Source organism: Scardinius erythrophthalmus, assembly GCF_964197995.2.
Source record: "Scardinius erythrophthalmus genome assembly, chromosome: 25".
In the NCBI taxonomy this organism is placed as follows: Eukaryota; Metazoa; Chordata; class Actinopteri; order Cypriniformes; family Leuciscidae; genus Scardinius; species Scardinius erythrophthalmus.
The window spans coordinates 7,388,504-7,402,219 of NC_138245.1; the positions used below are offsets into that span (position 1 = coordinate 7,388,504).

The 13,716-nt window shown below is 37.5% G+C and overlaps 1 protein-coding gene across 1 annotated transcript in view; it reads left to right on the forward strand.

Moving 5' to 3' along the window:
• The window catches only part of arid3a (AT-rich interactive domain 3A), a 33,540-nt gene extending 20,224 nt beyond the window's left edge, over positions 1-13,316 (forward strand). The window contains exons 4-9 of the mRNA XM_081357861.1: positions 3,692-3,764; positions 4,346-4,529; positions 5,854-6,101; positions 6,523-6,780; positions 9,487-9,576; positions 9,668-13,316. Of these exons, the coding sequence (XP_081213987.1) occupies positions 3,692-3,764; positions 4,346-4,529; positions 5,854-6,101; positions 6,523-6,780; positions 9,487-9,576; positions 9,668-9,798 (984 nt within the window). The 3' untranslated portion in view covers positions 9,799-13,316. The remainder of the gene's footprint in view (positions 1-3,691; positions 3,765-4,345; positions 4,530-5,853; positions 6,102-6,522; positions 6,781-9,486; positions 9,577-9,667) is intronic.
• Positions 13,317-13,716: the final 400 nt, after the last annotated feature.

Here is a 13,716-nt window from a genome sequence, read left to right on the forward strand (position 1 = left end):
TCGATACTGTTCTTTTGTGCTTTCATTGTTACCCTCCCCCACTTGGGCCTCACTTATTTCCGGCCCATCCTCCCCATTGTCGTTTTGCCTGCCTCTTGAGGTGATTGGCAGGTGTGAAATGTTGCTGCGTTGTTTCGAGGCCAACAGCTCACGTGTCATCGAAATACAATGTCAGACCTTCTCAATGTCAATCCAAGGTATCCAATTCAGCATTCATTCACTCGCTCACTTCTGAATACCTTTTGAGAAGCTAAACTGTTTATTACATCTTTGTTACTTTTAACGTGATTGTTAGGTGCATTCCTGAATTCAAATAAGGACGCAAATGCTCGTTTGTGTTCTGTCGATTAGGTTCTTCATTATGTTGGATGTTTATCTTTGCATAGCTCTGATGTCAGTCATTACTTCTATTTTACCACCAAGTTTGATGTAACATTTAGATCCTAAAATTCATAGCCAACCGACTCTTTTATGGTACATTTCTCCGCCCTGAATTTGAGGTACATTCCTCCACCCTGTATTTGAGGTACAGTCAGATGTCTCTGCTTCCACCCGCTTAAAACAGATAAACAGATGTGTTTCCATGGTGTGAGGGTGGGGGCTTAGGGTGTATCAGCAGAATTTGGGGCAAAAGGATCTATAGCTCTATCCATTGGTGAGAGCTGAAGTCCCCTGAGGGGGAGATCTCAGAGCAAGAGTTAAAATATTAATGATTGGTTCCCGTTTACCTGCTGATTTACCTGCTTACTTTTTTAAGGAAGCTGAATGAGTGGCCACAATACTAGATTTGAGTCACAATTCCAATTAAATTTTTTTACTCGCAATCACAAGATGGAAACTGGAATCTTAGATGTCCCCAATTGACTGTGACAACATATAAAAAACAAAATGGCAATGGCTTCAACAATTAATCTCACATTTTACATTTGATGTCACTTCATAATAGCCATGCAATTTATAATGTGCTTTCTTTGTTTCAATACTTTGCTAAAAGAAAAATCATTACATTTTTACACATAACGTCCTCAGACATAACAGAATATAGCTGTCAATTCATCTTGTAATTATTATTTATGACAAGACATGAGTGTCGCATACTCTAAGTACTCTAATAGTATTTTCTCCATTGCTATACTGATTCACAAACTAACGACTCTTGTGAGGCAGTTTTTTTTTGAATCAATATGAAAGACACGTTGTTGGTTAAAATTGGACTGGCTCATTCACTCTATGAATCACATTTTGTGATAATCATGTCATGATGAATCATAAGTCATTTTTATTTTGTCAAAACTTGAAATGAATCAAGAGCAGTTACAGTTTTGTGAGTTCTTAGAGCCTTTGAGTCTTTTGAGACAAAACTGTTACATTTCTTTGGATTCCTTAAAGGTATAGTTCACCCAAAATTGAAAATTCTACCATTTATTACTCGCCATCATGTCGATCCAAACCCGTAAGACTTTCGTTCATCTTTGGAACACAAATTAAGATCTTTTTGATGATCTGAGAGCTTTCTGTCCCTCCATTGACAGCCTAAGCAACTACCACTTTGACGCTTAAAGTTCATAAAGAGATCGTAAAACTAATCCATATGAATTGAGCGGTTTAGTCTTAATTTTCTGAAGAGATACTATCGCTTTATATGATGAACAGATTGAATTTGGGCTTTTTTTCCACAAACATTCGTCGACTCACTCATCATTCGTGGTACATGGAAGCTCAACCATGTTCGCTTGAGAACCAATGAGGTTCATTCTCATGTTACGCAGCACATTTGAGCTTCTGCAAGAACCAATGAGGTTTGTTCTTGCTCACCAAGCAGGTTTGGTTGAGCTTCTGTTTATGTTCGCTGATCAATGTTTATATGTGAATAAAAGCCTAAATTAAATCTAGTCTTTTTATTTTACTTACTAAACTAAATTAGTTTTACATTCTCTATCAACTTTTTGAAGCATCAAAGTGGTAGTTGCTTAGGCTGTCAATGGAGGGACAAAAAGCTCTCCAGATTTCATCAAAAAGATCTTCATTTGTGTTCCGACGATGAACGAAAGTCTTATGGGTTTGGAACGACATGAGGGTGAGTAATTAATGACAGAATTTTCATTTTTGAGTCAACTATCCCTTTAAGCATTACATTGAGCTATCCTTATAAAGACCTAGAATGGTATGGAGTGCTGGGCGGCTGGTTTTGTACAGACTGGCAGGTAAAAGGGACACGGTTAGTAAAATTATGGGTAATAAGGGTGCGTTCTGAGTACCCAACTGAAAATAGAGAAGAGGCAAGCCTTTTGAGAGATTTATTGTGTAGCACTCCTCAAAAACGCATATATCCTGTAATTAACCCTCTGCTTTACCTTTACCCCCCCCCCCACACACACACACACACACACACACACACACACAGTCCACTGATAGAAGACAGAGCTCTCTGTGCTGCTATAATGAGAGCTCAGGAACGGGGAAAGAAAGCGAGAAGGGAAGGAGAGGGAAAGAATGAGCAGTTTAATGCTGCCCGTTGCTCAGCTACCATCACTGTTTTTCCGGCTGTGCGTGATTAAATAGCTTGACCTTTTTCGGCTACTGATGTGGCAATGATGTGGCTTCTGCTTTCATAAAGATACTTCAGGCATTCACACATTTCTTTATAATATTGCTTTAATTAAAACCAAAGATCTGATTAAAATACCATTTTACATTACATTTTAATGTGTTCATTAATGAATCATACAATTAACAATAATTGTTCAAAATAGTGTATAGTGTCACTGCATACAGACAATGTTTTGAAAGGTTATAGCTTGATACTTGCTAAATACTGCACCACTTATACTGTCTGTATATTGAGATCAAAAATAAAATCATAAGAAAATGTAATTGATCAAATACTGAATCGAAAACTAGTCATCATGACACAGGTATTACTTGTGGCTCATTCACTGCAGTGGAAAAGTAAGGTCTTGCGTATTGCATTGTTGTGTATACTGTTCTGCACAATGTGCTTTGTTTACTGCTCGTTTTGGAAAGTATAGTTGGTCGTAGCATGTTGTTCCAAACATGGCCATGGTAACAGCTGTAATGGATAGATAGGTGTCGTTTTATTTTTTTTTTTGTGTAGTGTGTGTTAGAAGCAATAGTGCACTGTTAATGAATATGTTTCAAGCACTTAATGGGGGTTATGCACAACAAACATCCATATTCTGTAAAACAGGTCGCAAGGCTTCCGGTTCAGGTCTTTGTTTGTGCTTCGTTAAATATTGAGCCGTTTTACTCAAGATAACTTCAAAGTTGGAAGATGAGCTTAACCGATGTCCATTGCATGCACAATATCTAAAAGTGTTTTAGCTTTCTTCTTACTTACATTTAGATATTTAAATAGAATAAAATGGCAGCAATAAAAAGAACAAGCTAGGTTAACTGATTACCTTAGTCCATAGATATCGGTATCAGTTCACACCGCAGTCAACATTTTCCTCCGTAAAGCGGAGGCAGTGAGACCTGTTCCTGTTTGTTCATGTGACGTCCGGCATAAAGCCTATTGCTAGCTAACCGTGCTGTTTAGCCATGACTTCAAAATATAGCTTGTGCTTTACTGCTTAAATAATGCAATTCCTGATCAGGAAGTCAAGAGTGATGAGAACACATTTTCATACACTGTGCTTTTAACTTTTTTTGTCTGTTTTTCCTTATGCAGCTCTATGAACTGGACAGTGACCCAAAGAGGAAGGAGTTCCTGGACGATCTGTTCAGCTTTATGCAGAAGAGAGGTATGTGTAAAGTAAATCACCCTTTTCCTGCTCAGAAATATCTCCATTTGACATGATCTTATAGAGTCCTTTATCACTCAGACCTCTCCAAAGTCTGCCCCTTATGCACTCACATCAACACCCAGCTCATCTTTCACATCTCCACGGTGATGTTTATCTGTATTTATATCAAAGCACTGCAGTTTCCTCTGTTTGTATCATGCTGAACTTGGGCTGTGGCTCCCACATTCACATGTGTGATTATAAACGTGGGAGTGCTAACACATGTCCATGTCATGATCCGGCCTTGGAACTGTTGAAGCATGTGTTCCCATATACATTTACATAAACCCGCTCCACTGGCTATGGAAAATGTTCTCCAACACCTGTTAAACCCTCTCCTGATTAATACATTAATGACCTGTGAGAATTTTATCAGCCATGTTTTTTTATAGTACAAATGTGTGTGTACGACAACCTGCTGCCTAGGAAAAACGCTGACATTTTCCCAAATAAAGACTCATATGGGAGTGTCTTTCCTTTTTATAGTGTATATTTTCAAAATGCTGTGACGCTCAACGCAGCTGTTTGTTTTTGTGCAGGGACCCCAGTGAACAGGATTCCCATCATGGCCAAGCAGGTGCTGGACCTCTACATGCTGTACCAACTGGTGACAGAGAAGGGGGGGCTGGTGGAGGTCATAAATAAAAAGTTGTGGAGGGAGATCACGAAGGGCCTGAACTTGCCGACCTCCATCACTAGCGCTGCCTTCACTCTCAGAACACAGTACGTACTCGCTGACACCTCCACTGCAGGAGAAATGATGTTTACTTACACATGTACAGGCCTGGCATATATATGGTCACTATTTAAAGGTACACTAACTTTTTTTGTTCGAAATTAACTATGAGTCAATACATCAATCCTTCCTCCAAAACATGTTCTTGTCTTGATTCACTATGGTAAGCCTGTCATAAGTGTTTATATTTTAAACCTGTCTGGATTGTTTCGTGGGAAATTGCATACATGCATCACTCGCCCGTTCGTGTCTTGTCATATACGTAAATGGAGAAAAGTGGCTCTGGCTACTTTGACGCGTGTATGGAGTGGTAGTGGCATAGGTTAGTTGTCTGCTAGCAAAAAGAGAACGCGAGAGAGCTCGTAATAAAACCAGAATAAGCATTGGCTTGGCTTTTCGGGGATGGCGAGAACTGCAGGATTTGAAATGTTGTAAAAGCAATGCAGAGATGCCATTTTATTACTCAACTGGTGAGTAAGGTATTTTATTGAACAGATAAATTGCCAAATGTAGCTCTCAAACAGAGTTCATTGTAAAGCATTATCTATTGTGAAGGGTCATTTCATGGGCTTTTGTAGCGCTGTGCTGGAATTTATTTTCAAGGAAGTATTGTGTCTATTAATGGGTATAACTATAGTAACTTCTTCAGCAAGTCAGCCTGATTTCCAAAGCACAACAAATTCTACTGTACAAATTATTGCTGTGGTCTGACTAAAGTTAAATTTTTAAAGGTACACTATGTAACTTTTGGCCCTCTAGCGGTTAAAAACAAAACTGAAGGCATTTTGCAGAACAACATTGTTTTGGTTGTGCTTCAGCTCTTCGTGACTGTGCGGATGAATATGACCCTTCACAACAGATAATGCTTAACAAATTTTGTTTGAGAGCTACATATGGCAATTCATCTGTTCAATAAAATACCTTACTCACCTGTTGAGTAATAAAAACACCATCACTGCGTCGCTTTTACAACATTTCAAATCCCTTCATTCTCTCCATCTCTGAAAAGCCAAGCCGATGTTGTTTTATTACGAGCTCTGCTGCGTTCTGTTTTTGCCAGCAGACACTCCTGTTCAGCGGTTTTTAAAATGGGTGATTCCCCGGAGGATTGAGATTTCGCTGCTCCATGTCAATCTTTCTCGCTCATTGTGACAACTAACCAATGCCATTTATACTTTGGGCTTGAGACTACATAATACCAGGTGACCGTACCTGTAAGAGCACTGCAGGTTGGTTTGTCTGAAAGGGACAATTAGATCATTAATTAGTAGCAAACTTATTGTGTTTTCTTAATTTCTCACCCCTCTGCAGGTATATGAAGTATCTGTATCCTTACGAATGTGAGAAGAGAGGTCTCAGCAATCCCAATGAGCTGCAGGTGGCCATCGACAGTAACCGGCGAGAGGGACGCAGGCAAGGTTTTGGCAGCTCACTCTTCACCTACTCGCCCAATGGAACACCCACCATGCTCTCCTCTCCCAAACTCTCCATGCCACCCATGGGCATCGCCCTGCCCAGCAACGGAGCCTCCATCTTATCCTTACAGAAAGTTAAAAAAGGTAAAACCTGCTCACAGACATGCAGAAATAATGCAGAGGATCATGATAACATCTCTTTAACTCCTTCCCCGCCATTGACAAAAACGTACGTAATTTATGAGAAAACGCTTTTGTGCCATTGACGGAATTTTCCGTCTTCCTGTGTTTTCACTGTTATATGGTTGGGGGCACTATGAAACCTTTTCCCAAAGAGTACTGAATCTCCTGATCAAAACACAGGCGAAGAAGCAGCAGAAACAAGCGAAAGCGATTGTAAGCACATCCATATGTAAAATAAATGTAAAAAATGCTGCTGCTGACTGGCAACTTTTTTTCAAAAATGCTGGTGGGGAAAGAGTTAATGACGTGTTCTTTAATGTTGCCATATGGTTTGCTTTTATTTCAAATGTGTTTTGTCTTTCTATCTCTTTCTCTGTTGTAGAGGATGACGGGGTTCGTCTGCCAGTGTCTCTGGCCAGTCAGACAGTAGCTGTGGCCCAGGCTGCAGCTGCACAGGCCACCATCGCACAGGTTGCTGCACTGGAGCAGCTGCGGGACAAGCTGGAGTCCGGCGAGCCCCCGGAGAAGAAGATTGCACTACCACTGGAGGAACACCAGCGGCTACTGCAGAGAGCTCTGCAGCACAACCTGCTGGCCATGACGGCACAAATCCCTATGAACATTCGCCTCAACAATCAAGGTACTGACACTTTAACATTCTGGGCTCCAGACAAGTGATGAACCAAATATATCAGTAAGGATGTGCAAACAAATTTTAAAACCAACTAGACCAGGGCTGGGCTCCACTGAGATCCAATTTTCTTGCAGAGTTTAGCTTCAACCCCAATCAAACTCACATGCCTGAAGCTTTCTAGCAGAGATGGTCTCATTATTGGGAGATAACAGGGTCTGTGGCTCTACAATTGGAGAAAGCGTAACGGTCAACTTGGATCACAAGTTTCTGGATAACCAATCACATTACAGCCTTGAAGTCACGGAATTTCTTTCGGAGTGGTGCGACGGTTAGTCACTGTTTGCATACAAAAAAGTCTGTGATTTCTCTTATAAAACAGAAATAAGATTTAAAAATAATTAAAAAAAAAGTTTAATGGCAAACATGTTGAAGATTAGCTGATATGCTGTTTTGTCATAAAATAAGCTGTTTTCCAACAAAAGCAGTTTATTCAGTGTAGTGAAGCCTCTCCCCCATTGACATCCATTCAAAAAGACGGCTAAGCTTTGCTAACCTTGAAGACTTGCCTCATAGTGACTTTGTTTCTAGTAATCCTAAAGACCATGATTAGCTTGTACTGGTGTGTTTGATTAGGTTTGGAGGTAAACTCTGCAGGAAAAGTAGATCTTGGGGGCTAGAGTTGCCCAGCCCTGGACTAGACAGAGGGCTGCTTGACAAATCTGTCTTAAAGGCCTAGTTCACCCAAACATTTAATTTCTGTCATTTACTCACACTCATGTCATTCCAAACTCATAAGACTTTCGTTCATCTTCAAAATACAGATTAAGATTTTTTTTCTGGTCCACTAAAAGATGAACAGAATATACATTGATCAGCACATATACATATAAAGCATATGAAATATGGTAAACAGAAGCTCAACTGTAAGTATGAAAGCCAATGAGGTTTGCACATCAAGCAAGCTATAGTTGAGCTGCCATTTACCATATATGTATGTATGTATGTATGTATGTATATATGTATATGTGTATATATATATATATATATATATATATATATATATATATATTAATCTTTTGACAGCCCTAATATATATATATATATATATATATATATATATTAGGGCTGTCAAAAGATTAATCGCATCCAAAATAAAAGTTTGAGTTTACATAATATGTGGGTGTACTGTGTATAATTATTTTGTATATATAAATACACACACATGCATGTATATATTTAAGAAATATTTACATACATATACTGTATATATTTATATATAATTTATATTATGTATAAATGTAATTTTTTTATATATAAATTACACATTTTTCTTAAATATATACAAGCATGTGTGTGTATTTATATACAAATTTAATTATACACAGTGTACACACATATATTATTTAAACACAAACTTTTATTTTGGATGCGATTAATCTTTTGACAACCCATATATATATATATATATATATATATATATATATATATATATATATAATATATATATATATATGGGCTGTCAAAAGATTAATCGCATCCAAAATAAAAGTTTGTGTTTAAATAATATATGTGTGTACACTGTGTATATATATAATAAAAACACACACACATGCATACATATAGTACGATCATATACATTGTACGTTGAAACATAATCATTACAGTTACAGTTAGCCTACATAGAGTTGCCTCAATTTGCATTCTTACTGTGGGTTTATCTTTTCCCATAAACACCAACCTGAGAAAAAACACCTTTTATAAAACGTCTGATGTTTCAGGGAAACCTGTGTGTGGAATATCCAACTTCTGGTTCCAGAGGTTATGAAATTAACTCGGTGTGTTTTCTAGTGCAGTACTGCAAAGCCCCTCTTACATCATCATTCACTGGTACTAACTATTTTGTAGGAAAGGGTGTGAAAATATTACCACAGACTAAATTACTGGCATGTGGTAAGTGCACTTTGCAGATCAGTATTTTTCAGGTGGAGATGTCAGCCTCCTCCTGTGATGTGAGTCATTAGTCTGAGCTGTCATTATCCCACAGTAGTAACTCTAGTACTGTTCTTACTAAATGCTGTTCTTCTGAATGAGGAAAGAGGATGTTTAAAAGTGATTTGATTAGATCTTATCAGAGTTGAAAGTTGCACTGATGTATTTACTCTAAAGGATGGTGGTATGCAGGATCTGATTCATTAGACAACTGGAGGTGTTGACCCATTTTAAACCGCAAAGACAAAAATACAAGTCAAATAGCTTTTCTTTTGTGGGGAATCCCTGCCTCAACACAGATTGATTTCCTTTTTTTGGTTAGAGGTGTTAAATACTAGAGGTTTCACCTTGCATATTTTATCGGAAGATGAATAAGAGACTGAACAAATTCCCCTTGCCGCTGCATGTGAACTGTTTGCATTGTTTTTTGAAGTTGCTTGACTGGGAAATGGCTGATAAGTAGCGCCCCCTGCTGGTAGCCAGTATGCTTTCAGATTATACTGTCTGAATGCCACAGAGGATTATTACTATTGCACATACTTTGGGTTAGTGATTTGTATAAATCCCCACCCAACGTATTAAATGTTGGCACTTAACTTGTACTAGACTGTTTGTGTTGCATAAATGAGTAATACCTCATGCTACTTTTTGAGGAGAGTTTTCCAAAGTGGAAAAAAAGAATGTGCTTTTATTCAGATGAAAACTCTGTTTGTTGTCCATCAGAGAGCAGACCAGACTCTGCCATGAACCTGACTACCAATGGCCTAAACAGCATCAGCATGTCTTTGGAGCTTAATGGAGTCGTCTACACTGGTGAGGATCCTGTCACCACATATATTTTGTGTGTGTGTTCAAGTTTTCCCTTGTTTTGATTGTGACCAATCTTCCCGTTTTCTCATAATAGGTGTTCTCTTCGCCCAGGCCGCGGCGCAGACCTCATCGGGTGCATCTAACAAATCTTCCGCAGGCAACAGCGGGCCTCAATCAGTTCTCCACACGCCTACCTCATCTTCCTCCAACAACCAATCGCCTTAGCACCTCAGACTCTCTCCCTCAATGCAAAACCAAAACCTCAGTTACTACAGAAGATATGCCAAAAACCTAGTCAGGAATAACTGAATCGTTCTCAACTTGAAGTACACTAGCTCAGGTCTTTTATTTACACTCTCCTTTGTTCAGGAGTCAAAAGAAATCTAAAATAACAACAGAGTTTATTATAAAGATAATGATATATAATGTATATGCAAAACCTGTGAATAATTTATTTCTCTTTCTGTGAGCACACTGTCGGGCGTTAACAAGGCAGTAGGAGTCTGCTTTTTAAGGTTTTATAATCTTTGACTGATGAAAGCTTTTCATCTATAAGCAAAACCATAACAATAGTAGGATTGTTATAACGTGTGATGCAAACAGCTTAAGGGTCTGAACTAATAATATATTATTATAGATTTTATTTTCCCTGTGTATGTATCTGCAGTGCCTTGTGAAGGTTTTTCCTCAGCACACTTTGAATGCGCTGTTGACAGGCGAACGTCTAAACTTAGCACTAACACAATACAAAGTGCGTAATGATTTTTTACATTTATTGCAAGTATTCAACCATTTGATATCCCATCTTAGAGGTCTGCTCTGTGATGGTGTTAATAATCTTAATTTCAGTCAGTGAACATTCATGCTAAGGAACTCATTTAAAAAAATTGTAGGCATGCATTTGTAGACGTGTATAATTGCATTCATAACGTTTTCATTATTCATGTTTGTTTTATTTTTGCCTCTTCATACTGGCAATCTCTGGAGGCTACGTTCTCCATGAGCCTCGCAAAGGTGGCTGAGGTATTGCAGGGACCGAACGACGTTACCTGGAACTGCCACAGCCCACAAACTTTTTTGGCCCATAGTTGCTCTAAAGTAGAATTGGAAGTAGTTCAGAGGTTGTTTTACTTGTTTGTGTATAACTTAGTGGAGCTTTCACTCAGATCAGTGGTTTGACTCGAAGCATGACAGTGTAATTATACGTTTGTTTTAAGATTTAAACAAACAATTCAACCTGTGTTTGATTACTACACTAACTGGAGATTTAGTTAATGCAGTGTTGAGTGTCACTGAGGGGTCCAACAATGCAGCCTTTGCTTCATCACGCAGGACAGTTTCTGGTTATGTATTTAAAAAAAAAAAAACAGCACAAATCAGAGAAAATTCTAAGTACAATGGGATGTTTTGAAAGTGCAAAGTGTCTTTGAGCAGAATGGAATATTCTCTTCTAAAGGGATTTGGTTTCCTGTGTTTTTTTTTTTTTTAGGTTTTTTTTTTTTTTTTATCATGTCATCAACTGTTCCGGACAGTAAGAAGGTCTTTTTCCTGTCCTTATCAACTTGTAGCTGCAATTTATGAATTGTAAAGCTCTTCAAGCATTACACTGTATGCAAGGTCAAAAAACTCACTTGGTGGGCATCTAGGCGTGAAACTTTTTCTTTTGATTGAGACCAATATGGTAGTCTTTCATCTGAAATTGAATCATTTATTCTGCATTTCAAGTTATTGGGCGTTAGGAAAATGGTGTTTCCAGAAGCTTAAAGCTGTATTTTTATCCAAAACAGCTTGCAGGTACAGATTCTTTGGAGAAACTTAGTTAAATGCCTTGATCCTTTATTTGGGATCAAACTTGTGGCCTTTGCTTTCACTGATGAGGTCCTTAACCGTCAAGTCTCTTTTTCTCATTTTAATGCTCACTCTTGAAGCAACCCTTTATTATTCACAAGGACCATAGTTGCTGTACAGGAAACCGTCTAGAAAAGGTTGTTACTGTTTCTGTCTGTATTGTACAACTGTACATATTAGTTTTTTTTTTTCTATTTATATCAGGACAATTCATTATAACACACTTAAAAGTCATTACTGCCAAATCTCTACCTCAAAGACTCATTTATCAGCTCAGAATCGTTTGCAAGCCTTCCCAGTTTGCCACTTTTCACATGGATTTACCTGCTGTGAAGTAGAACAGGGCATACATGTCCACTTTTATTCTGTTCATTTGAAAATATTAGCCATGATATCCTTAAAGCTCCTTCTTGCTTGTAAAAATGTCACATTGGGATAATGGCATTTTTCCTCGATGCTTATTTTAAAGACCACCTTTTTCCTGTTTCATCTGCCAGTCTGCCTTTTAGAATCAAATCCCTCAACTTTTAAGTGACCATCGTCATGTAACAGTAGTTTTTTATTGGAATGGCCTTTACCCAGTGTATTTCGATCAGAGGTGCTGGTTTTTTTCTTTCTTAGGAAACAATCCTGTTACCACGCAGAGTAAGACAGATACACATAACACCCGTTTAAAGCAGTTTGTATCCATTAGAGGGATGTCAGATCTGTTTTCACTTTGATGTATGCCTTAAAGTATGCACATTTTAAAAAGTAGATATAGCATGCTAATGTAGTCAACTTTATTGCAAGGACAACCAAATTGCTGTACAATAAAACTTTGCTATTAATGCAGGATGCCTTATTCTTTGATATTTCTTTGTAAGCTTTTCTCTTTCAGAACTTAACATTACACTAAAAAATCAAGTAATTCACTTTTCCAATACATAGACAGCTGTGAAATTTAGGATTTATGTTAAGAAAAGGCATTTGTCGTCTTCTCAGGAAATACAATTCTACCTCTAGTTATACAGAAATGTTCATCTTAGTGCTGTGGTCAGTGCATATAACATTTGTTTTACCCTTTTATAATGGTAATGGTAAATGTTTCCCTTTGCACACTGACTCAAGGGTTTTTATTAATTGCAAGTATATTATATGTATTTTTTTTTCTTTTCTTTTTAAAAATCTCAATATCCCTTTTTTTTATGTGAGTGCTTTTAAGTTTTGGCTTGCTTAGTTTGAATCTGAAATTGCTCCTCGGAGAGACCAGGTTTTGGTTACGGTGCTGAACGTACCACTGATGCACCATTCTGTGTATTTCCACTTGTGCGTTTTTAAAACGTTTGAAATGCGTAGTGTCGACCTCTTGACTGCTTTCTATTAGGGGTGAAGGACAAAGACAATCCTTACCTATTTAATCTGTATCGATATGTAACTGGGGGAAAGGGGATCACAAAAGTGCTGTTATGGCTGGAATATTATGGATTCAAAATACTCTATAACCTTTATTTTAGGAAATCGTCTCACAACAACTGTACCTCTCTCAGTCTGAATGCTGAAAACCAAGATAATGACACAAAACACACCTCAACACATTTAAAACAAAATGCCGTTAACAGACGAAGTGGATTATTATTTTTTTTAACCCAAGTTTTTGCTTTTTTTATATAATGTAATAGTAATTCTGGAGCTTCAGTTTGGGTGTGTCTGTTTTCTGTTGTGTTCAGTATGTTATTGCCCTGTTTAAAAGAGACAGTCATGTTGATGAGTTTTGTTTTTTCAGAGTTTGCAAAATGTACTCTCAACGTTTACATTTTATAATTGTCAAGCATCAGATTTTTCAGTGTTTGATTTTTCAAAATTGAGATCTTCAGTTGTTAACATTGAGTACAATAAAATGTAATTCTGATGTTATGTTCTTAGTGCAGTTCTTGATTCTTTTCCATTTAAAACCCCTCCATATTATAGAAACATGTCAACACAAATTTGTGAAAAGTGTTTCTTGTTCAGAGAGAACTTTTAGAGGAGGTACAGAATGATTATTTTTTTATACCAAAATGAAACCATGCTATATTAAAATGCACATAAAAAAGTATTTTAACTATCAAGTGTTGGAGATGATGCTTTACAAATAATGCGAGTTAATCAGATTACTTTTTTTTTTCCCCAAGTAACTAGTAAAGTAACACGCTACTTTTAAATTTACAATAAAATTTCTGAGTTACTTTTTCGAATAATTAACGCAAGTTACTTTGTTTTCCCATGTATACACTGACAGGACAGTTGTTCTGTCCCCATGTTGAGAGAAATCAG